Here is a 27,423-nt window from a genome sequence, read left to right as displayed (position 1 = left end):
CAATTTTGTAGACAGTATGGGATTTCTGGCCAATAACTGTAACTAATACCTTTGGTAGTAGGGTGTTGTCAAACCCATGAGCCCCAAAATCTACAAGAATTTATTTCAACTAATACCCACTAAATACTTTGTATTTCCGAAGAGGTGCGAATTATTTACCACTACTACCGTGTATATATTGTTAACCAAAAATGCGTTTTTACGCATAATGCTTTCCATTGTGAGAAAGAACATTAACATTATACATATACTTGCAATGCATTTCTGTGGGTTCCCTTTCGTTCGTGACATCATAGAGGGACAAGGACCAAAGTTCCATCTGCAGATCGGTTGTATCTGTCCTGGTGAGTCTGGGTACAGAGGTGCTGGACGGGTTGAAAGCATTGCACGCTATACAGTTAATAAGGGCCATCTGGAAATATGCTGCAAGGGGCGGGGGGGGGGGACTTAGGGACAAGACTGGTAGCTCCTAACTGGCAGCTTGGTTTAGGAGAGTCGTGGGAGCACAGGCGACAAGTTGTTTTACTTAGGCACGTGCGGCTCAGGTGCAGAGGATTTATACAGCTGGCTGGCTGGCTTGTGCATCAAGGACGGTGCCACCGGTCAGGACCAGCCAGGGGGGAACAAAAACACAACAACTGGGTCACTCTTGGTGTTGGTCTCTGAGTGCTGATGTCCCTCGGCGGCTGGTAGTCGGTGATGTTGTTGAAGTCTGTACTTGTGGTCCTGGCATCTTCAGGCTTGGCAGGAAGACTGATATGATCTCCGTGAGTGCGCTGACCTTCTACTGGGTGGCTACTGCTGGGTTGGCCCAGTGGGCAGCAGCTGCTTTATACCAGACGTTACGGTTGGTGCCTGCAGGCAAGTTGCTACTCTACTCCGAAGGAGATGCTGGCTACTGGGCGAAGTGCTGGCAACCCTCTGGGGCATGTGGCAGATGCACAGCTGCATGACGAGTCAGGTTTTTGCAATTGTTGAGTCTCTGTGCTGCAGGCAGAGTTTGCCGCCGTAAGTCAATAGCAGTCTTCAGTTCCTGCGGGGGCGGCTCTTCGGTGTCCTCTTCTTCTTTACATTCAGTGGAACCTGAAGTTCTAGATTTAGGGAGTCCCCTAAATACTAAATTTAGGGGCATTAGGAGATTGGAGAGTAGTAGCCAATGTCGAACTACCTTTTTGGTCACTACACTCTCTATATGACCACTTCCTGTGAGAAGTGGGCATAACCCGGTCCCAGTTTCCCAAATTCTGCCATCACCGAGATAGAGGAATTTTACCAAAGCGGGGCACATCATGCAACTCACTTTAGGGGTGTGACTGACCTGGGTGTGCTCCACACCTACTTCGCACACTAATTTCCCACCTGTCCTGGTGCCAAATGGGCCTCCGCACAGAGGATGGCATCTTCCAGTTCTGTGGGATGCCGGAGTCGCTTATCAAATGCAGCATGGTTTTGAAGCCTCCTGCCCAGATACGCTGATTGCTAGCCATCCTGTTTGGAGGAGGTGTAAAGACCTCCTGCCAGAGCAAGCATTTTTCCTGACTTCTGAGAGCGGGGCTCTCACCTCCTAGGGGTCAGAAACGTGTCTATGGTGGCAGGTTGGACTGGACCAGTCAGTATACTAGTGTACTGGTAGGTTTCAGGGGGTATCTCTAAGGTACCCTCTGGGTGCATATATTAATAAATCCATCACTGAAATCAGTGAGGGTTTATTAATAAGAGATGGTTGACACCAAGCATCTTTGGTTTCAGTGAAGCCATCATATCACTGTGGAACTCTTAATCACCAGTGCCTAGTACATATACTCAAGATATCTTTCCTGGTCACTGGAATTGTCTAAGAGCCGACTTGGTCGTTACAGGGGCATATCTGCTCACGCAGATATGTGCTCACATGTAATGTAATGCACCCTTAGGCTGTAAGGCCTGCTGTAGGGGTGAAATATATATCACATGCAGTGTCTGCAGGCTTGGCACACAGGAAGTGTGCCATGTCGTGTCTTCACTCTTGCCTGCAGGATGTCACGCAGCCTTCAATGGCAGTTTGCACAAGCGAGATGTGGAGTCCTTTAGGGTGGCACAATACATTCAGCAGCCCTTACAGACCCTCTTTAGTAACCTGGCCCTAGGTACCTGGGGTACCATTTACAAGGGACTTAAAGGGGTGCTAAAGGTATTGGCAATTGGGGGAACAATTGAACAGTTTTAGGGAAAGAGATCTGGCACAAGGGAACTGGGTAGTAGGAATCCAGTGTACTTTTGTCAAAATTGCATCAATTACCAGTCAAAATGTGGGGGTGACCATGTCAAAAAGGGGCACTTTCCTACACTCCTAATTTCCATTTTTAGGTTATCAATGTCATGTGTGATATTATGTGTGGAATAATATGTTCGGCGATCAGCAGTGCATTTGGAAAATTTAAATTGCTTTCATCACCATACTGGAAAAATTCTGTGGTTTTTCGGTTTTGCATGCACCAATAAAATCCGATGAGCAGATGGTGTAAGTTTTAAGGCAATTTATTATTCTTTTTTTCTAACAAGCATCCTTTCCTCTTTTGAGGAAAGAACCATAAACTTCCCAAAAATTATTTTTTTGCCTCTGGCCAAACATAGCGAGCTCCAGATGGAGCACCTAGCTAGCCAATCAACCAGCAATCATGAACATCTTTTCGGTCCATGCAGCAGTCTGTGGCTGCAGGGCACAGATATCACACAGCCATGCATGAAATTACACCTACATACTTTCTGAATTCATTCCAGTATCAGCTACCTACAGTTGGCTTCCCAAAACTCGGCCTAAACTTTAGTCTGCTATTTCTGCTCTTTTTTTTTTAGTTGAGTTTTTTTAAGCTCCCCAAGAAAGAATAAGTATAATGAAGTACCTAAATCGTTTTCTGTGCCTTTTTCTGTACACTCTGTTTTGAAAAATGTGCAGCAGATATTAGCAAATTTATGAATGGTAAATATGAGAGAAGTGGTGGAGGCACAACATTCCACACCTGAAGCAAAGCATTAAAATGATCTGCAAATAGTGAAAAGGTACTTTATCTACTACAAAATGAGCAAAACTAGGGAACAATTTTAGCTAGGACACCTAACAGAATGAATATCAAAAACGACATCCTTTTTTCAATTACGTTCAAAGAATGCCAATACACGATCAACATGATATAGGGTGAATGTTCCGGGGAACATTTGTGGGATAAAACAGAGGGCAAAAAGAATGGGAAGAAACTGGTAACTAAGGTATTTTAGGGATTTACGTATTTTTCAAAGCGTACTTCCTGAACGTCCTGTTCTCAAGGGTTTAGTCAAACAATAAGAATATGGTGGTCATGCAAAGGAAGAATAACACATGAAGTAAACTTAGACCAGAAGAATAAACCTATTTAAAATGCAAACTAGTAGATATAAACAATGCAGTTTACCATGGCATAACACAGCAGCTTCTGAGGCAGTAGCAGCCCGTGTGAACCTACATTCAATATGTACATAACAGCATAGACGGGAATATACATTTTCACAACTTCAAAGACGCCAGGACGCTAACTGATAAACCTATAATAAAATACCAAACATAACAAGAGAATGGTCAAGTTCATCTTAATGTGGCATTTTCAACGGACAGCCAATGAGGATTATGATGAGGAAAACATTCTTTCACTTTCCAAAGTAATGAAAGTGATTTTCTAAATCTATTCTTGCCTTCACAATATCTTTATGGGCACATTCGTAAACAGTCCTGTTCATTATAGCACTTCCCAGTACTTAGAAATTGGCAACTATTGAAAGGCGAACAGCATTTCACTAAAAAATCTTGATGGTGACTAAAAAACCAGAGAGAGAAATCGTGCATTTCATGTTCAGCCCACTACCTCAAGTACAGCACATCATAGATGTAAATTCCCTTGCATTGTACACAACTTTGTCATCAATGCTGCACCTTCAAAGTTTAACATACTCCTACAGATACTGCAGAACATTAACAAACTTCAATATCCATATACTGAATTCTGGCAAAACATATTTAAACATTCTATTAAAGCAGTTTTTCATGACATAAAAAGGACAATCCGTAAGAGACCACACCCTTACTCTCTTTCAAACGAATTGTTGAGTGGGTGATACAAGAGTTCTGTTTCAATTTAGATTTGAGTACTGCAAAATAATCTACTTTTAGGTGATCCACAAAGAAATCACAACAGAATTTAGGATTTAAGTGATCTACTCATGTCACCCCTAAACTAAAATTCCTGCATTGGCTTCTGGAGGAATATGGAATCATTTTAAAGACTGGATATTATGCAAGAGGAAAACAGGTATTCATTGCTAAAATTTATTCAGAAATATCCCAAACATCACACCTTCACCGCCACCTAACCCAGTGACTACAGATCTACCTGCAGACCTGTGTTCAATCTGAAAACAATGAGGCCAAAATCGTTATGGTACTAAGCCACAAACTAGGTACTATATGAACTCAAACCTCAGAACCTAGTGAAAATACATGGGGAGAATCTGAAAACAACCCTCCCTAACCCAGAGGGACAGAATCAGATGAATATTACAATGGAAGCAAGCCACCCCCTTGAGGCTCCACTCGGGAAAAGGAATCCAACACTTTCCTCAAGAACAACTCCATCGATTTAGCACTCTGAATCACACTTACAAAGCAGTCATTTGATGACTTCAAATTTAGGGGTCAATGTCATTGCTGACTCACCACTGAAGGTCAATCTTTTGTCTTTAATTACAATTTTCACATTCAGTGAAACTTGGCATCTTGTTATATTTTGAATGCAGTAACAAAAATGCTTCTGGGAGAGGTCCACCATATGTGACCAAAACTTACATCTCACTGAAAACAAATCCTTACTTTAATATGTATTAAAAGTGTGTGAGAAAGACTTCTGTTTTATTTTACTATCCTGCTCTTACGGTGAACCCTAAAAGAATATTATAGGCAATTCGAAACCACACCTCTTCAATTCCTTAGTCAGAGATAATTGAACCAAGTCCTTTGGGCCCTTCAGTACCTATAAAATACTACTGAGAGGCCAACACACTTGAATCTTCTTCACCAGCAAAATTAGAATCCAGGACATATAGGAATCAGCAGAGCAGCCAATTAATTACCTAAAGTTATTATAATAGGGAAAGCCAGATCGCTACTAACCACATGGCTTGGAGAGATGGACTGTATTGCTAAAGGGGAAGAAGTGGTATACACCAACATAGACTGTAACAACAAAGATGGGCAATATTCAAATGATGTCTTTCGATTCTAAAACTAGTATCACTCAAAAGTGTTGTTGTGTTTATTGATTTTTATGACTTTTACATTGCTGATGACTGTTACTGCACGGTTGCTTCTTCTTTAAACTCAATAAGAATTATAAAAAATAGCATTAGGGCTAATCAGATTGTATTTATTTTGAGCAGAAATTTGGAGTAAGAAAGGGGACACTGAAAAAGATAATGGAGATGCTATTTCATTTTGGCGGTTGGTCCAGCCAATTTCAAGCCCTGACCACGTATATGTTCTCTAACTGGAATCAGTGGCTACAAGCAGCCAGCGTACCGTTAGTCACAATACAACAGTAAAGTTGTGAACATACCTGAGCAATGTTCAGGGTCTAGAGCATTGGAGGATGGGCAGGACAAGACAGGACAGAACAAAAATAAAGGAAGAAAAAAAGAAAAGACAAAACAGTGACTATGAGGCCAACCTCAAGGAACCCAAAGTCAGATGATAAAGTCCACCTCCCTGACCAAGGACTGACTGTCCTATGGATCTGTGAACACTGGCTTTCAAGGAACACAAACATACCAGAAAACAAAGGAATGGAGTGTCATTTCCTACACGATGGAGGCTCAATTTCGAAATAAATCAATCAAAACATTTCTTATGATGCATTTAGCTACTGGTCTACTGGTCTGGCAGTAGGTTTACCTGAGGATGGCCTTATAGGAAAAAAGCAATGCAAAAAATAAATAACGGAAGGTAAAATTTAAATAATTGGGCTTTTGGTTGATAACACCCCTAGATCACGCTACAAAAGAATGACAGTACCAGGTCCAATAAACTAGAAGATAGTGGAAAGAAAATCAAATTAAAATTACTGGCTGAATCTAACTGTTTTGTTTAGTTAGCTACAGCAAAGAAAAGAAGAAGAAGAGTGCAAACTCAGAGCAGCCTTCGGAGTGTGTTACAGAACACTGCAGTACCTGCTTGTTCAGCCCAAGCATGTTGCAGACCATGTCCCTGGAGTAAGGTTGCTCCAGCACATACCGCAGCAAGGCGGTCTGTGGCTCAAACAGATCCTAGGAGACACAAAATGGAGACAGAAAAGTAATTTTTAAAGACTTAGTATTGAGGCATTCAGAGAAATAGTAATGGTATTGATTTATTTGTAATGATTACTTGAGACATAGATTCATAAAACCTTGTAAACAATGTTAAACCATAAATGAGATCAATGTAGAACCGCCAAACATTTGTATGTCAATCCCAATTTAGTAACCCTGAGCAGTATCTAGCAAGTGTACATGATGGACTGTACCAAGAGATCAAGTAGAAAGAGAAGATAACTGGGTGATATGGGCTCCCCGGGAAAGAGAACGTAATAACTTGCAGGACAACTGCAAATAAGGACTACCAGGCTTACAGGAGAAACATAACGTATGAGGAATTGCCAAGCAAATTATCAATGAGAACCTGCGACAAAAAGTGAGGAATTGAAGGAGAAATGGAAACATGAAAGGTGTGGCTAGATGAAAGTTGGAAACCGCATCACTGCTTCAGCCCTCACCCCCCCTACGCTGTTAACCCCACTCTTCCTGTAGAGATTCATTTACATTCCCACCTCTTCTCCCTCTCCTCCAGCACTTAAATGATCTCCTGACATTCCAATTCACAACCTTCTGAACAAACCATTAGGACCCGGGGGTGTGGCAGTTTAAACACAGGAGGAAATTAACCAGTGCTTCTGAGACTACTACACTATGTTGAAGTCTAGCCCTGAGCAGTACTCGGAAATACTCGTAGACTACTTTTTACAAGATGTACATTTTAAACAGTTAACTGATGTCGCTGCTAAAGATTTAGTGACTTCCAAACCCGAGCATGAAATACAGCATGCAATCCATTCACTTACCAAAAGGAAAAACACCAGGCTCATGGTATTTTAATCAGTATCAGACTACAGGAGGTAGCCCATAAACCCTGTAGAGACTAGGGCGAACATCTGTAACATATAACAATATCTCTGAGGGTGTTAGTTAAAGGTCAATTTCAAATAGCACAATTAATTGCTGGGAGCGGAAGCGGGAGCTTGAAGTTACATATGACAAATATAGGCATTTACTAAACTCTACTCTATGTTGTAAAAAATGTTCTTATCTCCCTGGTTTCTCCTTCTGCTCCCAGCAATTAATTGCGCTGTTTGAAATTGACCTTTAACACCCTCAGAGACATTGTTGTATGTTACACATGGTATTTTAAGCTGCATGCAATCCCTTTTTAGTCCCACTACTGCTCAAGCACTACGATGCAGCAAAAGACCAGAAATGCCTCCCGTAGATGATCAAAGAGGCAATAGTCACCTCTACCTTAAAGCCAGAAGGGGATCTATTAATCTTATCCTCCTATAGACCAATCTCCATTTTGAAGACAGTATATAAAATATTAAGTAAAATTATAGCGGATTGGTTGCTATTGTTACTACCTGGTCTTATTAATAAAGACTAAAATGGCTTTATCCCCAGGAGGGACACCTTCCTCAAAACTAAACAATTTAATCACATTTTAGAGACAGACCCTGAGATCTGGCCTAACTTTGTCTGCCTAACTCTAGACCTCTAACAAGCTTTTGACACTCTAAACTGAGAATATTTATTGAGTATGCTGAGAGGGTTTACCATTCCTCACCCCAATACTCGAATGGATGAAGGTCCTGCACTCTGAACTGACAGCCAGAGTTAGGACGGGCGTCAGCATCCCCAACCCCTAAATCTCCAGGGGAAGACAACAAGGGTGTTTCACTTTTCCCAATATTATTTTCCCTAGCAATAGAACCCCTGGTTATCAAACTGCACAAACAGAGGCGTTGCTGAGTTACCTCACTGGTGAGGAAATTATATGCTTTCTCACTATACTCAGCCGACATGATGTATGTCGGAATGTGACTAATGATCTCTCCTTCTAGGAGTTCCAATTGGACTTTTATGGTGCCAGAGAATTGCAGGTCGATGACAAGTCTTATGTCCTTCCTTTTCAATATACTCTGCCGCAGCGCGCCATCTTATTAGGGTACCAAACCGTTAAGTGGGTGCCAGACACCTTCTGACACTTTGGGAAGGCGAACTGTATTATATTTTCGCCCCAGTTGCCAAACGAAAGAAAGATCTACCGCTCTTACTTGGTCCGAAGCGTAGTAGCCACCTTGGGGCAGCGTATTCAGTACACACGCTCTACACTAGCGTTTGCATCCGCCACATCACTGCAGAGCCATTCCTACTGGGAGGGGCACACATCAGTCCTACTTGCTCATATGATGGATTGGATGCTAACATCCACACAGTGGAGATCTCCATGAAGAAGGTGCGCTCCAAGACTTCACAAATTTAGTCGCCATTCGCGACTTATATGACGGCCAATTCCAGTTAATATGGGAAAATCACACAATATAGCGGGCAATAAGGCTTACACACAATAAGAACAGGACACACATGCCGTTATATAAATGCTGCATACTACAAGGCATGGTCACAGCAATACTAGAGGTCACAAGGTAGCCCCATCTTCCGCTTTGAGAACAGAAGGAATATTCTGAGCATACCTACAATGATAAGGAATGGCAGCGGGCTCTGGTATATCCAAATAAGTTATTCTGTAATGCTGGTTTCGAATGTATTCAATTTATACTCTCCATAAAGCCTACCTCATCCCTTACAAACTCAAATGTATGCCTAAACTGCATACAGCTGACTCAGATGGCAAAATACGCCCGCTGTTTTTTGACACATGCTTTGAAAACTGCACACATCTCCACCCTTCTTGGGAGGCACTGGTGGTCCTTTCTGTTGTAACAGTTAAACCGAAATTCGAATATATCGAAGCCTGCCTTCTGGGTATCTACCCCAGCCCTAAGAAATTCAGGGTTGTGATGAAATTTACAGACCTCGCCCTTATACGAAGCAGGCCATGTGAATGAGGTTTTTGTTGCAAGTAGTCCCCTCACTTTTTGCCTGGTATTTGATGCATCTTGAACTAAAATGCAATGGAACCCCGGCTAACCAGGACCCCAGTGCACGTGTTCTTTCCATAAAAGACAAGACACCAGGTCACTTAATCCCCAAGTGACAAGGCCTTTAGCTCCTCTGCAAGTCCCTAGTAAGTGGTACCTCTGGTACCTAGGACATAGGTACTAAAGTGGGTCCCTAAGAGCTGCAGCAGATCTCGTGGCACTCTAAGAGACCTAGCACCAAACTCATACAGACTGCCAGTGCAAGCTGCGTGACAAGGTGCACCAAAAAGTGAAAACACAACATGGCCACACTTGTGTGTCATGTCCCCTAACACTGCATGTAATATTTGTAAGTAAACCCTAGAGTAGGCCTTACAGCCCTATGGTATGGTGCATTATATTACATGAGAGGACATATTTGCATGAGCAGATATTCCCCTGTGCTGGCCAGTTCAATTACTGACAGCACAAGTGATCACAGAAGCCATTTTAAGGTATGTACTGGCCACTGGTCAAAACGAGTTTCCTAGGTACATGATGAGTTCACTGATACCTATTATTTTGTTATCAAACACTTCAAATTAATAAACACACACTGATTTCAGTGGGTACCAGGGTAAGGCCTGGGATCTCAAAAAGGCTTGATACTTTGAATGTAAACAGACAGGGCACCGAACCAAGGACCCTTACGGTCCTAAAAAACTAGTGTATCCCGAGAGGTTGCAAGTTTAGTCTTTGAGGACGATTCATCAGATGAGTAAGTTCTTGTAGCTTTAAACTCTAAAGAGGGTTCACAAAGTGAATTGAAGATGGCAGATGGAAGCAGACACTTCCACCACCTACTACTGAATGGAATCCCAGCCACTGCCCTGAGAGATACCTGTGCCAGTCATACTATTTAGCATGACTGGTTGGTACTCTCAAACCAGTTTATCCCAGGTAAGACTAGAAGAGTAAGAGCTATCCCAGGGCAGATCACTGTGGCTTCAGTACCCCTAGAAATAGCTGGGTCCCTTTGTTGGGGGAGGGTGGTAGTCAGTACATACCTCCCTCTCGATTGACTTCTGGGAAATGACCTCCCAGAGGATGGTCTTAGCCCAAAAGAGATACTGGTCCCATGCTAGCACTTCCCCATGGATTCTGGAGGTGCTGAACCTGCAAGTTAGTAGAAGTAGGCCCCTGAAGAAAAGAAAGGAAAAGGAGAAAGTGTAGGAAAGGTGGGCCAACACTCACTTCTCCAGGCGGCTAACCAAAAAACTTCCAGCAAAGAGCCCCCTTATAGGTGCCCGTAGGGCATTGCAGTGCAAGTTCGATGAGGAACTAGTCTAATGATGAAGCATGACGCCCATTTGGGTGTGTGAGGGCCCATGCTCCTATTGGAGCATATTCCTTCCCTGGAACCTTTGACTCTAGATTTTCTTCATGAGGAACTGCACACCATATTTACAATTTGTTATATGTTTTCCCATCTTAGGATAACATTACTGTACCCAAGAATTGCACTATGTGCCAACTTCTGAAAACTGCAAAAATTCATAACTTGAAAAGTAGTTAACTGATTCTGATGATCTTGGTATCTAAATTCATATAAAAGTAAGTGTTATTTTCATAAATTGATGTTGGATTTCTTTAATGAGTGGGTCTCTCATTTACTGCATTAGTATAGGCAATAAATGCCTAGCACGACCCTCTGATATGCCTAACTGCTCGCCCACACTACCACAAAAGAGAGCATTTGGGGTGTAATTTGTGCCTCTGTAATTCTTTTGTGGGTTACCTGGACTCTTTACACAGTGTAACTCTTTTTGGTCCACTATATAAAGAGACAGATTCCTACACCATCCCTATGAGATGGAAATCTCCAACACTTCGCACGATCGCCAAGTGGATACGAGGGGTTGAGTACTGGGTGGAGGCCAAGAGTAATGACCTTAGGTGTGATGAACAAATGGGTCTGCGAAGGTGCCCAACGTTGGTGGGATGAACTTATTCAGCATTTCAAAGAGCGGGGGGAAACGGATGAGCTTCCACCTTGAACCATGTCTCCCTCGCTCCCTTGTGTACCTCTTCCTATGGGGGCTGCTATGGGGCTGTCCCCTACATCCCAGGTACATAAAAGCCCCTTAGGCCCTCGACCCTTAGACCGCTTTACAATAAACCCCTTGAGCTCATTTATGCTCTGCAAAAATAGATGAGTCAATATAGTGCACTTTGACTTCGGGCCTGTGGCTTAAGTTGCTTTAGCATTCTTCCCACTGCCTCATGTACGCCCCTGGATAAGTTTCACTATCCAATATGAATATAGGACACTTTTGGGAGGTAGGGGGGGGGTTGGGAAGGAGGATATGTGTTGTTATTCTCAAATGACCTGCTATTAGTACTTACATAGAAATGATTTTGCCACCAACCTAGCTGCAATGATAAATGTATCTTCTTATACAATTCGATAATGTATAAGTCACAGTGTACTTAGTGGATCATTCACATCATTCAGAACTGGATTGAAGTGACAGGTCTTGTGTTATCAATAACCTTTTCTTGCATAATCTAAAACAATAAAACCTTTTTTTGAAAAAAAAAATCTTGACCAATTTTACTATAGCCAAACATCAGAGTATGGCAAAGAACTTCAGGCAAATGGCTAAATGGCTACACTTATTCTTCCTCCAAATATTATATTCCTTATTCTGACTGCCCATTAAACCTCAGAAATGTGTCTGCATCTAACTTGGAATTGCCTTGTAGCATGAGTGCAGAATTAAGACAATGGTCACCAATCTGTGCAAAAAGAAAGGTCTTGTATCATCAGCATTTAAGTAAATGTCTACCCAAAAAGAGGAACTAAAAAATGATCTAGGCATACTCACAGATGCTATTTTATTTATTTATAGAAAGTTTTATATACTGCGTACATGGCCCTAGTTAAAAGAGCACTGTACAATACAAGAGAGTGGCAATTTATATAAAAATATCTTCAAATGTTCTGCTAAAGGTATTTCTCAGCATTTTAGACCAGTCTGTCTAGTTGGTTCTGTGTCATCTTTTCTTGGGTTGATTGTTGGTGGGGTTATATGGAATGACAGTTTTTGAGAGTCGATGGCTTGTAATATACAGGTCTGTCAGTATGTTGATTCTATGGGGAAACAGTCGGAACACCGCAGTCTTAACCACACATGTTCCGACTACGCAAGCTCAGCCATGCTTGCCTTAACCATGCATATGCCATAACCACACATATGCATTTTGAGGATGCATGTTGCTTCTATTGTGAGCCATTTTAATCGTGAAAGGGTGGGGGTGATGTGGTCATACTGTTTTACTAAAGATATTAGCAGTTTACTGCATTGAGAGTTGCTTTCATAGGACTAAGTGCATTTTAGGAGTCCCACAGAGGGTTGCGATCCTGTAGTCCAGTCTGGATATCACCATGGCTTGTATCTCACGTTTTTGGAGGTCTTCCTCTGGATTAAAGGGGTTTGATCTGTCTGATGAGCTTGAGACTGTACAGGGCATTCTTTGCTGTGGTTTTTATGTGTGTCGTCATGTTCAGGTGTTTGTCAAGTATGAGCCGTAGTGATTTGGCATGGTCTGCTACAGTTGCTTGGCCGTTGCAAATGTCCAGTTTAGAGATGCATATCTGTATCAGAGATGTGCTGGTTTGAGGGATATCAGTGGGAATTCTGTTTTTTGGTGGTTGAGTTTTAAGTTTTTTAAAGATAGACAGTTTTGAATGTCCATTACTGTTTATTCAGGTAGAAAATATCCTTTGGTGATGAGATTTTAAGATATAATTGCATATCCTCTGCATAGAGGTGGTAATCGAGATTGGTATTTTTCAAGAATGATGTCAGTGCTTACATGAAGAGATTGAATAATGTGGAGGATCGGATTGAGCCTTCAAGGGCATCTTGGCTATTCTCTCTGACTAAGTCATTTATTTTGACTAGTTGTAAGCGTCTATCCAGGTATGAGATAAATCAGTTCAGGGCACAATGAAAATAAGTTACTTACCAGTAACTGCAGTTCTCCAGTTTTGGTATTATTCATAAATTCACATGCTTGAATCATTCTCTGCTGCCTCTAAGTGGGAGTCCAACAGTACCATAGTAAAGTAGTATGTATCAGTATCATAGACTATAATGGCAATGCGAAGTCAGTTTAATAGCCTATTTTTAAAAAGGGCCAAACAAACTATAACCAATTGGGTGACCGCGCTCTCTAGACCACTCTCAACAGAGGCTGAATGCCTCAGATTTTCAAGCATAAGTGGGAATAATTTATCCGGATCTATGAGAGGAGCCTCTAAGGGGGTGAGGGTGGGTCGCATGTGAATCTATGAAAGATACCAATACTGGAGAACTGCAGTTAGAGGTAAGTAACGTATTTTCCTCTCTAGTATCGGGTCTTTCACAGATTCACATGCTTGTATCAGAATAGCAAGCAGTTTTTGTAGGTAAATATATAGTAATAGAGGTACTCTATAAGATGGTGGATAACAGTCCAACACATTTTTATACATATATACATGTATGCATAATATTACGTAAATAGTCCATATAGGAAGAGACAAATATTAAGAAATATACAACGCTATCATATACCTTAGTAAAGACATTAACATCACCTACAGTTACAAAAGCTCACCTTATTGAAACAGATGACGTAAAAGCACCTGTCCTACAGCTGCATCCCTTTTCTGAGCCAATTATAGGCAGTAGTGCTGCGTGAACGTGTTGGTGTTGTTCCACTTTGCAGCGCGACATATCCTCTCCAGCAGAACGCCTGCAAAAAGAGCAGCCAAGGTAGACTGCCCTGGTTGAGTGCGCCTTCGCCCTTGCTGAGAGTGGCTTGCTAGCCTAGGTATGGCAAAACACAGAAATCCATCTTGCAATGGTTGGTTTTGTGACTGCCATACCTTGACAAGAATGTCATAAGAGATCAACAACCTAGCAGTTTTTCAGGGTTGTCTGGTACGATGGAGATAGAATTTAAGACAATGTTTAATGTCCAAGGTGTGAAGAGACCTTTCAGCTGGAGATGCCGGATTTGGAAGAGAAGTACAAAGTATGATAGGTTCATTGAGATGAAATTGCGTTGGAACCTTGGGGATGAACCTTGGGTTTGTTCTGAGAAGCACATAACTGTCAATGAGAACTAATAACGGTTCTAGTGTTATGAAAGTCTGAATTTCGCTGACTCATCTAGTTGAAGTGAGAGTCAACAGCACAGCGACCTTCCACGTGAGAAATTTCAAGATCTTCCCTGTGAATTGTCTCGAATGGAGGCTAGTTTGTGGGGCGGGGTGGAGGGGTTTGTGGGGGGACTTCAGAACAACTCCTTCATGAATTGTTTGACTATTCTCGTAGAGCAGAGAGAGAGAGAATTTGCGGAGCGTCTGTACCTTGAAATTGCGGATAAGTGGACCTTCGCAGACGTATGTACCAATCCTGATCTGGCTAGCGACAGTAGGTAGAGTAGAATCTGTTCAGGTGATGCTTCCAATGGATGCATTTTAGATTGTAGACACCATAAACAGAATTGCTTCTATTTTAATTTATACCTCTTATTTGTAGCTTCCGCTCTTGCCTTGGAAAACATTTCTCTACAAACCTGATGGATGTCCAATTCTCGGAACTTGTTGAATTCATGAGCCATGCATGCAATTGAAGAGAGGCTGGTTCCAGGAGTAGGATCTGTTTTTTGTTCCTCATCAAGATTGTTTGAATATTCGGTAGGTGGATAGGTTTGGACTACAACAGCAGCAGGAGATCCATAAACCAATGCTGCCTGCGCCATTAGTGAGCGATTATAACGAGGCGACAGTGCTTCATTTTCATTTTGTGGAGAATCCTCGGTATGAGAGGGAAGGGGGGAAGCATATGCATAAATCTTGGACAAGGTCTTGAAAGGACATTTGGCGTTCCGGTCTGTCGCGAAGAGATCCAATGCTGGCTTGTCCCACCCTGAAAATATTTTGTCCAGCTCCAACTGATCCAGTTCCCACTTGTGGCAACTGCTCCTGGTTCTGCTGAGAGTGTCTGCTAAAGTGCAGTTTACTTCCGACACGTGTTTGACTTAGAGATATTTTATAGGCTGTGAGCCAGTTTAATAGGTCTTGGGCTTTCTGAGATAGAGTTAGCAACCTTGTACCCCCTTGCTTGTTGATGCAATGCATGCTGGTCGTATTGTCTGTACAGTCCAGCACAAAGGCTTTTGCTATTTATGGCAGAAAAGCTTGTAGAGTGAGAGACATCGCTTTCAGTTCCAGTTGATTGGAGTGCATTAACTTCTGAAGTGTTGACAACTTTCCTTGGATTTGCAGGTCCTGCAAGTGGCCACACCAGCTCTCCAAGGAGGCATCCGTCTTGATGACAAAGTCTGGTACACGAAGTCAAGAATGTGAGGCCTTGTGACAGATAAGATATTTGAGACAACCATTCTAACATTTCTAGCATTCTTGGGATAATGAGGATCAAGTCTTCGAAAGAGCCTTTCGATTGGATCCATTGCATTTGGAGCTCCTCTTGCAGTAGTCTCTGTGAGAAAGTGCCATCTTTCTTGCATGGTATGCCCCCACTTTTTGCTGAATTGCTGAATGTACTTTGACTGAGTGTGTCCTGGACTCCTGCCGATCAGGTGCCCAGGGCCTATGTTCCTTCCCTAAAACAAACCAAACCCAAATTGGCAAACCCTGGCCACATGTCAGCCCCTGGTAAATGGTACCCTAGGTACCCAGGGCCTTGTGACCAAGGAAGGCCTCTAAGAGTTGCAGCACTCCTTGTGCCACCCTTAGAGGCCCTGTACCCTTACAAACACACACTGCCTTTGCAGGCTGAGTGTTTGGGTGCAAGACAAAAACAAAGTCGACATGGCACACATCCATGTGTGCCATGCCCATCACCTACACTGCCATGGCATACATCAGTCACCCCTTTAGCAAGGTGCCTTATGCCAATGGTGTGGGCACAGGAGCAAGAGCCCTGTGACCCTACAGTGCCCAGGTCCATACTGTAAGTGCAGTGCTGCCATTTAAGAGTACATGGTGCTGAGAGCTCGTCAAACACGAGCTCCACAGCACCATAATGGCAACACTAAAGATTGAGAAGTTTGGTATCAAACGTCTCAGCACATTAAACCCACACTGATGCCAGTGTGGGATTCAATGTACCCAGCACCCCAGAGGGCATCTTAGAGGTGCCCCCTTAAATCTAACCTACAATCCACGTCTGCTCTGAGGCTGCCTAGGCTGCCACCCAGCAGACATGTTGCTGGACCCCTGGGTAGGAGAGCCCCTGCTTTCCAGGGCCTGCAACAATGCACATCCTGGGCGAGGTGCTAAATCTCCTCCCCCAGGATGGGCAGGGGGAAGCTTCAAAGGCATGCCGCCTCTGTGAGCTTCCCCGGGCCCCTGCAACCCCCCACTCTGGCGGGAAGCTTTGGCCGGAAACCCCAAATAAGAACAGGGGATGTGCCAGCCTGCCAACCCCACCCCTCAGGTGGGGGAGGCGAGGTGAAGCACATCTCCGGGCTCTCGCCATCTTCAAGATGGGGAGCCCTACCCTATCAGGACTAGGCTACTGCCCCCCTCCCACAGGAGAGAGGAAGGATAGGGGGTGTACCCACCCCAGGACAGGGACCCATCGGTCCCTGCCCTTCACCTACCTGTATCGCCCCTAAATCTAGTATTTAGGGGCACCCTGAACCTTCCTTCCCCAGATTCCAGATTCAAAACTACGAAGAACAAGAAGAAAGAAGACCTGCCCTGCAGCTGCTGAAAAGAGGAAGACACCAACTGCTTTGGCCCCAGCCCTACCGGCCAGTCGACCCTCGAACCTGCTCCTGCTCCAGCCCGGCATCTCTTGTGGCCAGCAACCTCACCAAACCCCGGAGGACCTGGCTACCATTTGGCTCCAAGCCCCTGGGACTCCCATGAGTAGAGGCTCTACTCAAAACCTATCTCTAATCCCTGGCAGCAACCCGGAACCGCAAACCCAGCACACTCTGCACCAGCTAAGCCTAGCCAGTGCCGGAGTGAACAAAGACCCTGAGGACGACCCCACGGCGACTGTGACCCCGAGTCCGGCACCCAAGGACCTCCCTCGACACTCCTGAAGAACCCTGCAGCCTCAGAACCAGGTGCCCCCCCCCAACCGCGATCAACAAGAGGGTAAGATTTCCTGACACCAAAAGGCACCCCTGCACGCGGCGCCCCACGGCTCCCTGTGCCCAATCCCGGGGTACCTACCTATCCTCCAACTACCCAACTTACCTCTCGAAGTGGTGGTGGCACCTGAAGAGTCCTCGTCCCCGAGCTTGCAGTCTTTTTCTAAACCGGAGATTTCCCATTGAAATCAATTGAGCGCCCGAAGGCTCAAAAGCACTCTGCACCCAGCCGCCCGAGTGGTACTGGCAGTGAAAACTCTACACCTACCTACTTCCCCACTTGCCCTGAGTAGGTGACCAGGAGCCCAGCTCCCACAGCCGCGTGGCTTGCCAGTCAGCAGCCACCAACCAAAGCCCCCCTATCCCTCATATGATAACATTGGGCCTAACTCTCTCTGCACCCGGCCGCCCTAGAGCCGCTGAGGGTGAACTAACTGTACCTATCTGATCCCTGGGGACCCCTTAGTCTATGCCCAGAACCTCAACTCTGTCAGTCGAGTACTTACCCTTAAACCGCAAACTCTATTTTATTCATAGGGTAACATTGACTGGCTTTTCAAATCTTAAAATATTCACCAAAAATCAGCCGAGTGACGAAAACGAAATGACTCACCTGCTCTTAGGTGAGCTCCCAGTGCTGGATCTTGGTGCCCAGCACTGACTCTGAAAAATACTTACAACTGTCCTTACCCTTAACTCAATTTTCTTCCTTTGGAAACCATTGACTGTTTTTCTGTGAAATTTCTTCTAAGTGTCGAATTCTGCAATCTTTAAATATTCTTCAAAAATCGTATAATATCTGAAAACGTAATTACTTACCTGTTTTGGATAAAGGTCCCAGTACTGAGTCTAGGCACCCAGTACTGGATTACAAAAGTAACGAGAACATACTGTACCTGTAACCTGAATTTTCTTCCGTAGGGAATCATTGACTGTTTTCTCTAAAATATTTTCTAAGTGTCAACTCTTAAAATAGCTAAATATTGTTTAAAAATCATTACAGTAATTAAGTCGACTTTCATCACTTGATTCTGAGAACTGACCCAGGACTGAATCTAGGATCCAGTCCTGGAATTCCAAAAGTAATCTAAAAAGTAATCTGTTGCAAATAACTTGAATTTACCATTGAGCTCAATGTATTGTTGTGTTTAAAAAATAGAGTTGCCTACTGCAACCACTGGTAACGGTTTACAAAACTCTATTGTATATTGCAAAAGTATTTATATGAAACATCTCCTGCTGAGAAAGTATATTTTAAATCCTATTGTAGGTTCTAAAATAAAACAAGCATATATTTTTTTATATATAAACCATTGGCCTAGAGTTCAGTTATTGAGTGTGTGAGACCATTTGCTGACTGAGGGTGTACAACAAATGCTTTACACTGTCCTCCGATACTGCCTTACTGCTCGACCAAGCTACCACTTTAGAGAGTAAGGTTATATCTAACTTTAACCTCTGTCAAACCCTGGGGGACTGTGGACTCTGAACACCCTGTACCTATTAAGGAACAGTATATACAGAGCCACTTTCTCACAGTCTCATCTTCAATTGTGGTAAAGGGACCAGGTTTATTGCTGAAGAGATCATGGCCAGTAGCAACTTGCACAGCTGCACTGAAACAGACTTACTTTTGGAAATCTTTAGGGGCAAGTTTGTCAACCTTCACTGCCTGTTTTGCGATAGATAGGCTTTGTTTTTGATTGTATCCAGTTGGCTCCCAAAAACATTGTGACTTGGGCTTAATGGTGATTCATCCAAAATGTTCGACTATCCCCAGTCCGTGAAACAGTGAGAGGCAAGCCTTAGTATCTTTGACAGCTTGTTGTGGTGATGAGGCTTTTAGCAGCCAGTTGCCTAGGTAGGGTAATACCCAATTACCTGGTTTTCGGAGTGTGGCTGCTACAGGGGGAGACATTTGGTGAATTTCTGAGGAGCCGACTTAAGGCCAAATGGGAGGACTTTGAACTGGTAATGGGTACAAGCTACAGTGAAGCAGTGAAGCAGAGATATATGCAATGCTTGGGATGAAATGAAATGAAAAGGAAGGTTTATATAGCGCAACTGTCACTCCTGACGGAGCCTCCTGGCGCTGCAGATAACTAGACTAACTCTTGCTGTACAAACTAAATAAAGGCCAGAGAGCAGGCATATGTGAGGCCAAAGATCCAGATCTTAAGGGCTCGTCTGAACAGATCTTCACGTTGGATTGCCCTCAGTTCCTTTGGCAGATTATTCCATGCTTTTGCTCCCAGTATCGTAGCTGATATCCCTCCTTTTGATGATAATTTAAACCGACCTATTGCCAAAAGATTAGCAGAGCTTGATCGTAGTGTCCTGGTAGTGGTGTAAGGTTTAAATCTGGCGGAGAGATAAGCAAGGCCGACTCCTCGCACAGCTCTAAAAGTCGTCAGAAGTAGTTTGAAGAGGATTCTTTTAGGAATTGAGAGCCAATGCAGGGTCTTCAATGCAGCCAAAGCAGATGATTTACGGGGAAGCCCCAAGGCCAATCTAGCAGCTGCATGCTGGACCACCTGAAGGCGTCTCAGGGAGGATTTATTCGTCCCAACGAGAAGGCAGTAGTCCAGCCGCGACAGTATGAGAGCTACTGTCACCGTTTTCCTTGCAGCTGACGGAATGAGATTGAAGAACTTTTTCAGTGTACGAATGTAACTGAAACAAATCCCCGTTAATTTTAAGACATGAGGCTTAAATGAAAGGGAGGAGTCAAACAGTACCCCCAGATTTTTAGCAACCTCAACCGTTGAGGGGGGGGGGCTGCAATATCTTCTGGCCACCAATCTTTGGGCCGAAACATATTGTTTTTACCAATGGGAAGGATCTCTGTTTCATCGGTGTTACAGCAGAGATGGTTGTTAGACATCCATTTAATGATCGCTGAGAGGCAAGATTTGAAATTCTCTTCTACTGTTGTTGATCTATCTTCCAGAGACAGAATGAGTTGGGTATCGTCAGCATAAGATGTGGTCTCAATTCCAAAGGACGAGATTAGTGCGATCAGTGGAGCCATGTATATGTTAAACAACAGGGGACTGATAGAGGCCCCCTGTGGGACACCCGTAGAGACAGTGCGTTCAGATGATACACAGGAACCCAAGGAGACAACCTGTTTTCTGTTAGACAGAAATGATGTGATCCAGGCCAATGCCAGATTTGTGATACCACATGATCTTAATCTGGCTACCAAGATGTTATGGGAGATGGTATCAAACGCGGCAGACAAATCCAAAAGAATCAGGACTGCCTTCCTGCCACTGTCCATGATGAATTTTAGGGTGTCAGATATCTCAAGTAAGGCGGACTCTGTCGAATGTTTTGGACGAAAACCCAACTGTCGAGAGTGAAGGATAGGTGCAGACTCAGTGAAGCTGACAAGTTGTTGATATACTACTTTCTCAGTGATCTTACCCAAAATAGGTAGTAGAGATATAGGCCTATAGTTGGATAAAATTGAGGACTCTACATTCTGTTTCTTTTTTAGCGGTCTTACAATAGCAAATTTCCAGTCCTTGGGAACAATACCCGACGCGAGAGAGGAGTTCACTATGCCATTAATGACTGGATTAACCAAATCAATAATATGATGTAAGAAAGTTGGAGGACATACGTCCAGTGGTGAACCAGATTTACAAGCTAAAATAGCCTCTTTTGTTTGGGCTAATGTGGCAGCTTGAAATGCTTGCAAAACAGGAGGATTAGAACCAGGATCTGGATCCCTTTCATCAGTAAAATCTTCCGGTTTAAAGGTCCTAAATTTCCTTTGAATATTTTTGACTTTATCATCAAAATAGCATGCAATTTCATTGCAGAGTGCCACAGAGGAAGGTATGGTGGTGTGCAGGGCCTTAGGATCAGTAAAACATTTTACAATTTTGAATATTTCTTTTTGGTTATTCTTTGCTATAATAATTTGATTGCAAAAGTATTCCCTTTTTGCAATTTTAGTAGCCCGCTTATATTTCTTCCTGAAAGCTTTGAAAGTGTGCAGATTGGATGTTTCGTATCCCCTCCTCCACTTACGCTCAAGTTGCTTACTATGTATGGGAATGAAGAAATACGCATCTAGAAAATCTACAGAGGTCATGTAATCCTGGTTGTTTAGCAGGTGCAGGATGTCACAGAGTAATCATACGGAAAGATTGTTTGCAGAGAAGTTGGTTTAGTTTCTTGAGGTCTAGGATGGGTTTCCATTCCCGTGTTTTCTTTCGTACAAGGATAACATGCGAGTAGAATGTCATGCCCTTCTGAGAGCAAGGGACCTTTCCTACTGCACACTTGGCCAGCTTTATTAGGGCTTTACTCCACAATAAGTGAAGACGAGATGGGTGCGTCCCTTTTGGAGGGTTGTTTGGCGGTCTATGCACAAATTCCAGGGTATGTCCGAAGTTTACTAATTCAAATACCCTTTTGTCTGACGTTATCACTTTCCATTGAGGTAGGCAGTTGGAAATATTCACACCCACATGAAGAGAGGTGGATGTAGCCGGTACCTGGTCTAGGTCACTGTTTATGACCTGCGTCTCAAACCTGGCGATTTTAGTGTTTGTCTTTATCGCCAGTAATGAGTCATCTATATATTATCTGAACAAAGTTTCTCCGTCGTAGGCTGTGTCCAAGATCTTTGATTGGCCCTCCAGCCCTAGTTTTAAGTCATCCCTACAGTCTCATGACCACTGCGCTGGCTAGGCGATGTCAATCGCGCAATCTATAATCTCCAAGGATGCGCACTCACCCTCCTTGAGGACCTTTTTTTGCTTCCGCCTCTTTGGCTTCAGGCACCAAGTCGACTAGGCCGCTGACATCGGATCACATTGGATGGTCATTGCGACCCAGTATTGCTAGCAAGTTGGCCGTTCGAACGGTGATGGCAGACAAGAGGGAGAATCTCTTCCATATGTTGTCCAAGCACCTGGCTTCTTTGTCTGGTGGTGCGGAGACGGGAGCAGAAGGGTTTTTGAACATCTTTGCGCCGCTTGCGAGATCACAGAGACAGGTTTATTATGACCCGTGAGGCAAGTGGGGGGATCCCTGCAGCCTTAAACTTCTTGTCTAAGCTAGGTGGTACTGCTGCTACTGTAGCTTGGTTCTTCATTATCTTAATCGCCTCCTCCCAGATATAGTCAGTGGTGGGGATGGCTCTCACAGACTTCCTTGCTTGCTCCTTGAAATCAAAAAGAAAACAAATACACTTCTAAAGAGGATGCGAGATGAAATTGTGTTGCAGCCTAGTCCATCAGGTTATGAAATGCCTGATGTTCTCTGGGGGAAGAGTCTGAAGGGTGCATTGGTGGTGGCGATGGAGTAGGGACTAGGAAGTCCTCCAACTCATCCCCTGGACGTTGGGACCAGGGACTTCGCCTTCCTCTCCTTTCATCTTCTGAAGATGTTTGATTGTCTCTTGGTGGTGGCACTCTATTGGGGACAGGGTTCATCTAGGGAGTTATAGGTGGAGAAATATGCCTTGGCATAGTAGGAGAGGCAGGCTGAGGTGGTAATACTGGCTGCTCCTGTGGAGGGTCGGGAAATCTATAAACCTGCAGATCCTGGACTAGCAATATGGGCATTTGGACTTCATTATACCTGGGCTGAGAATGAGGATGGCATTGATAATGTTCATAGTGCCGCGTGAGAGGGGCATAATATTGATGATGATAATGCTCTTCCTTACCTACCTCCTGGTATTTTACCTTGAGCTCCGATAGGTTGTGCACTGCCCCAAAAGGCCTACCATCATCCAACTCTTCCAAGTTCAACAAGTGACTTGGTGGCAAAGGTGAAACCTTGCTGGGTGAGGTCAATTCAGGTATAAAAGCTGTTTATCTAATTTTGGTGATTTTTATCACTGTGGAAGAGGTAGTCAACAACGTGAATGTGAACTTAGGCGTCACTACACAGATGTTGCTGCTGTCGACAGTGTCATCGTCGACTGTGTCGTCGCCAATGGCGTAGTCAGTCACACCGCTGCCGGTGTCTTGGTAGATATTACCCTTGCAACGAGATAGGTGCGTCCATGGCTGTCAAAGTTCTCGACAACGTCAATAGTCTCATAGAAGAGACGATAGTGACTGTCGTGATCGACAGCGTTTAGAGAGGATTTTTTTTTTACCTCATCGTCAATGGTGTAGAGGAAGAAAAAAGCTTACGCTCCCCCGTCTTCATAGATGGAGTAGAAGGTTGCGAGGAGTTTTAGCTTCTCCTTTCTCATAGACTCTTTATGATGGATGTTAAGGCCTTTCTGCTCCCCTCAGAAGCCACTAGGTCAGAGGATCTTGACCTTTTGTGAGATCTCACATATGTATCACTGTCCTCCACTGAAGTGGTGCATTTCTGAGATGTAGACTTCTGTAGCCACAGAGTTCGCTTTCCCTACCTGTCCTTTAAGGTTTTAAAAGTGAAAGTGCAAAATATTTTGCACTCCTTTACCTGATGTGGAGGGTAGAGGCAGTAAACATGGTCTCTGTGTGGATCAGCCACATGTGGCTTTTTCTTCCTACATGTCTTGCAGGATCTGAAGTCTCAGACATAGTATGCAGTTTGTAGGCAAATCTTCAATGTAAAGGAAAAAAGGATAAAACTGGGCAGAGCTCAGGACGACTCCCTTACACGATGTGCGGTAGAAAATCGGAGGGATGCACCCTCTGTTGGTAGTGTTCTAGAGGGTGCTGTCACCTGATTGGTTACAGTTCAAGTTTGGTCCTTTTCAAAAAAAGACATAGATAGGCGATTAAACTGACTTTGAATTGCCATTATGGTCTATGATATTGAAACATACTGCTTTCCTATGGTACCATGAAACTCCCACTTCGACGACAGGGAATGATTCAAGCATGTAAATCTATGAAAGATCCAATACTAGAGAACCTTGATTCCCATGCATGTTTTCAAGGGTGTTAAGCAGTGTGTGTGGTCAAACTTGTCAAAGGCAGAGAAGAGGTCTAAAAGAACCAGCAGACATGAGTTACCTGTGTCATGCATCCTGTATATGTCATCTATAATATTCAAGATAGCTGTTTCTGTACTGTAGCCTGCTCTAAATCCGACTGAAAGATGTTCAAGAAGGTTGTGGTCTTCAATGTGTTGGCCGAGCTGGAACTGTACATATATTCCAATGGCTTTTGATAAGAAAAGGTAGGTTGGTTATGGGGTAGAAGGTCTTTAGAGTGAGCCCCTGGTTTTTGAGGAGGGGAGTGATTTGTTCAAGTGTTATATTTAACAAGAAAAGAGCAACCTAAATGTGTACGTTTTAGGTATTGTGCCTTGTGTTAGTAAGGAGTGGATGATGTTGGTTAATATCAGAGCAATTGTGTATTTGAGTTATCATTTATGGAGATGGTCTGCAAGGCGAGTTGTTGGATTTAGTTCCGATATGACTTTAATAATTCAATTCTCTTCAAGTATTTTGTAATTCCTGCCATAAGAAGGGGTAGCAAAGGTTGCTGTGCTGTTGTCTCTTCATTCCTGTTTTGATTTCAGCGTGAGTTTGTAGTCAACAGGGCCTGGTTGTTGTTTCCATTACTGTTCAGGGACGCTTCTATTTTCGAGAATTTTTACAGTAAAGAATTTTGAGAATTCTTCGCATTGTTCTGCTGTTTACATTGTTTGTAGTGTGGGGTTTGGTGAGGTTTGTTGTCCGATGATGTTCAAGAGTTGGTTTGAGCGGGCGGAGTGAGTGAGAAGCAATTTAGAATTCCTCAAGTCAGAGGCTGTTATCTTGAGGTAAAGGAAAGTCAAGCTATACATTGTGTCCGGAATGAAAGAGAAAAGCCAAGATCAGAAAGTGGATTCTGTCCACCAAAACCAAACAGTACAAGATGCGAACAGAATATTGTGATCAATGGTTTTCAATGCTTCTGAGCGATCTAAAAGAGGATACATGTTGCCCTGTTTCATGGCACAGGTCATCAAGCAATGCAGACAAAGTCCCTCCAAGGCTGAGAGCTGCAGCTGTGTGTGCTTGATATATCCTGAAGATGTTGGGTATGCTTCTCTGGTAAAAGTACCAGTCTCACAACCTCTAGAAGAATCAGCATTTTAATTAATAATCAGTTCAATGTACAATAACAGGAAGCCCACTATCTTGTTCTTAGCCACCACTACTGCTGACATCGTTGTGACCTGGGGAGTACCGGGGACACCTGCTGTTGATCGGGGCCGACCGGATGGAAGAACTACACTTCCCATCACCCTTTGCGGCGCTTCACGCAGCGTCCTGCATCCAGCGCACCAGGAGGCGCTTAAAAGGGGGGCAGGGTTCCCGCAGCGTGGGACGTGCGAGGGCCAAGGACGGGCCCGTTTGAGCCCGTCAGAGTCAGGAAGGAAGATGGGCTGGGCCACCACCCTGAAAAATTTGGATCCTATTCTTTGTACCTGCAAAACTCTATAACCTATTGAAGAACTAAGAACCAAGGTACTGTGCAAATATATGCAGAATACCTGGTTTGTTAAATTTATTAAGTAGTGTTAGAATGGATAAACGTAAGGGGGTTGCTGGCATGTTAGACGCTTTCTTGGCTAGGGCAGAGTCACTTCTAACTCATGAAATCCAACTGACTGAGCGACGCCTTTCCTTGGACCCGTCTACATTGCAGAGACATTTAATAACTGGTATTCCTTCACCTGCATTGGGGGTTACTGGCCAAGAGAGCGTGTCTAGCACTGTTACAAGTGTCCCACTTACCCCTTCCCCGCCTCTCACTGAAGTAGCCTTAAATTCTCCAGTAGTATCGAGCAGAGCTTCTAGGACTAGGACCTCAAAAAATGTGGGGACTGGAAAAACTGAGGCCCTGTCAGATAAAGGAAAGCAGGGGGTTGGGATAAGGAAAACTAAGGGTAAGAGTAGTTATGGTGGTAAGAATGCTTGTGCTAATTGTAATCATAATGGCACTCCTTCCCCTGCGAAAACCACTTCAGTTGGTACACAAACCGAGATGATCCCGCCCTTATTAGCCTCGAGCGTCATTAACACCAATGGAGTCCTGACCGAGTTATGTGCGGGATTAAAGTGGAGAAGTGTGGCTCAATGGTTAGAACGGCAGACCCTGATGCAGAGGTCCGGCCGAGACCAGGGTTCAATTCCCGCTTCGGCGACTCTTGGGCTTAATTTCCTCGGACCTGATATTTCTCGCCTCGGTGCCTATTCTAATCATGGGTCCCACTCTGCAACTCTGGGCAATAGCTTGCTTAATCTCCACAACTGCCCCAACAGCACAGGGGATGCCTGGCTGCACCTTGGGGGTGCCCAGGAGTGGACACTTCACAGGGAAAGCCAGGATGGGTTCCTCTGTGGTATAAGTTCAGCGCCGGGACACCTCCGTTGGTAGGTAGCTGCGCGCTTTATAAATGCCAGATTATTATTATTATTATTATTAAATGACCCAGGGCTGGGAGCAGCTCTAGCTTGTGTCCGCAATTTGGTTGAAAAAAAAAGTTGCTTTATTGTGGGAAAAAATTAGCCTTCTAGAGTCTGCAATAAAAACCTTAAGTTGCAATAATGTGGGTTTGCAACTAACTAGATCGGAAAGGGACGATACAAGGTTAATGGTGGGTAGTTTCCCATCGCTTATGCATGATGGGAAAATTGAGAACTATGTGAATAACCCCACTCCTAGCAATGGGGAAAAAAAAAATCACTTGGGTGCATTATCTGAAGGATTGAACGCATCAGGTTTGCAGGGTCCTCAAAGTGGAAACGTAACATCTTTAGTCAGGGGAGACTGTGTGAGTGCCCCTGTTGGGAGCCCGAGAGACGAGGAATCTAACGGCTCTTCGTTTCCTAACTTGGAGATACTACGTCTTCCTCCGGCTTCGTGTCCTGATGTTCTGATTTTGGCTGGGGTCCCTGCACTAAGGACAGGGCAGAAAGAAAATTGGAATGATTTAAGGAACAAAACTGTAGACTGGTTGACGAAACACATGAACTGTCATCTTTCGGACATCAATGATATTCTAATGGTTCGTAGAGTAGGGTGGATAGGGCAATCTACTAAGAGTA

At 43.9% G+C, this 27,423-nt stretch overlaps 1 protein-coding gene across 3 annotated transcripts in view; it reads right to left on the bottom strand.

The window, feature by feature from the left end:
* MED23 (mediator complex subunit 23) overlaps window positions 1-27,423 on the bottom strand; it is a 467,463-nt gene that overhangs the window by 332,133 nt on the left and 107,907 nt on the right. For 2 of the 3 annotated variants that reach the window (XM_085611580.1, XM_085611579.1), the window contains exons 10-11: window positions 6,229-6,324; window positions 5,619-5,636 (exon numbers count right to left, since the gene is read on the bottom strand). In XM_085611580.1, coding sequence (XP_085467706.1) covers window positions 5,619-5,636; window positions 6,229-6,324 — 114 coding nt within the window. The remainder of the gene's footprint in view (window positions 1-5,618; window positions 5,637-6,228; window positions 6,325-27,423) is intronic. The other variant, XM_085611581.1, reaches the window with a different exon arrangement.

Source organism: Triturus cristatus, chromosome 6, assembly GCF_964204655.1.
Source record: "Triturus cristatus chromosome 6, aTriCri1.1, whole genome shotgun sequence".
Taxonomy (NCBI): domain Eukaryota; kingdom Metazoa; phylum Chordata; class Amphibia; order Caudata; family Salamandridae; genus Triturus; species Triturus cristatus.
The sequence above is the reverse complement of the archived record's forward strand: the minus strand, read 5'-3'. Positions and strand labels throughout refer to the sequence as shown.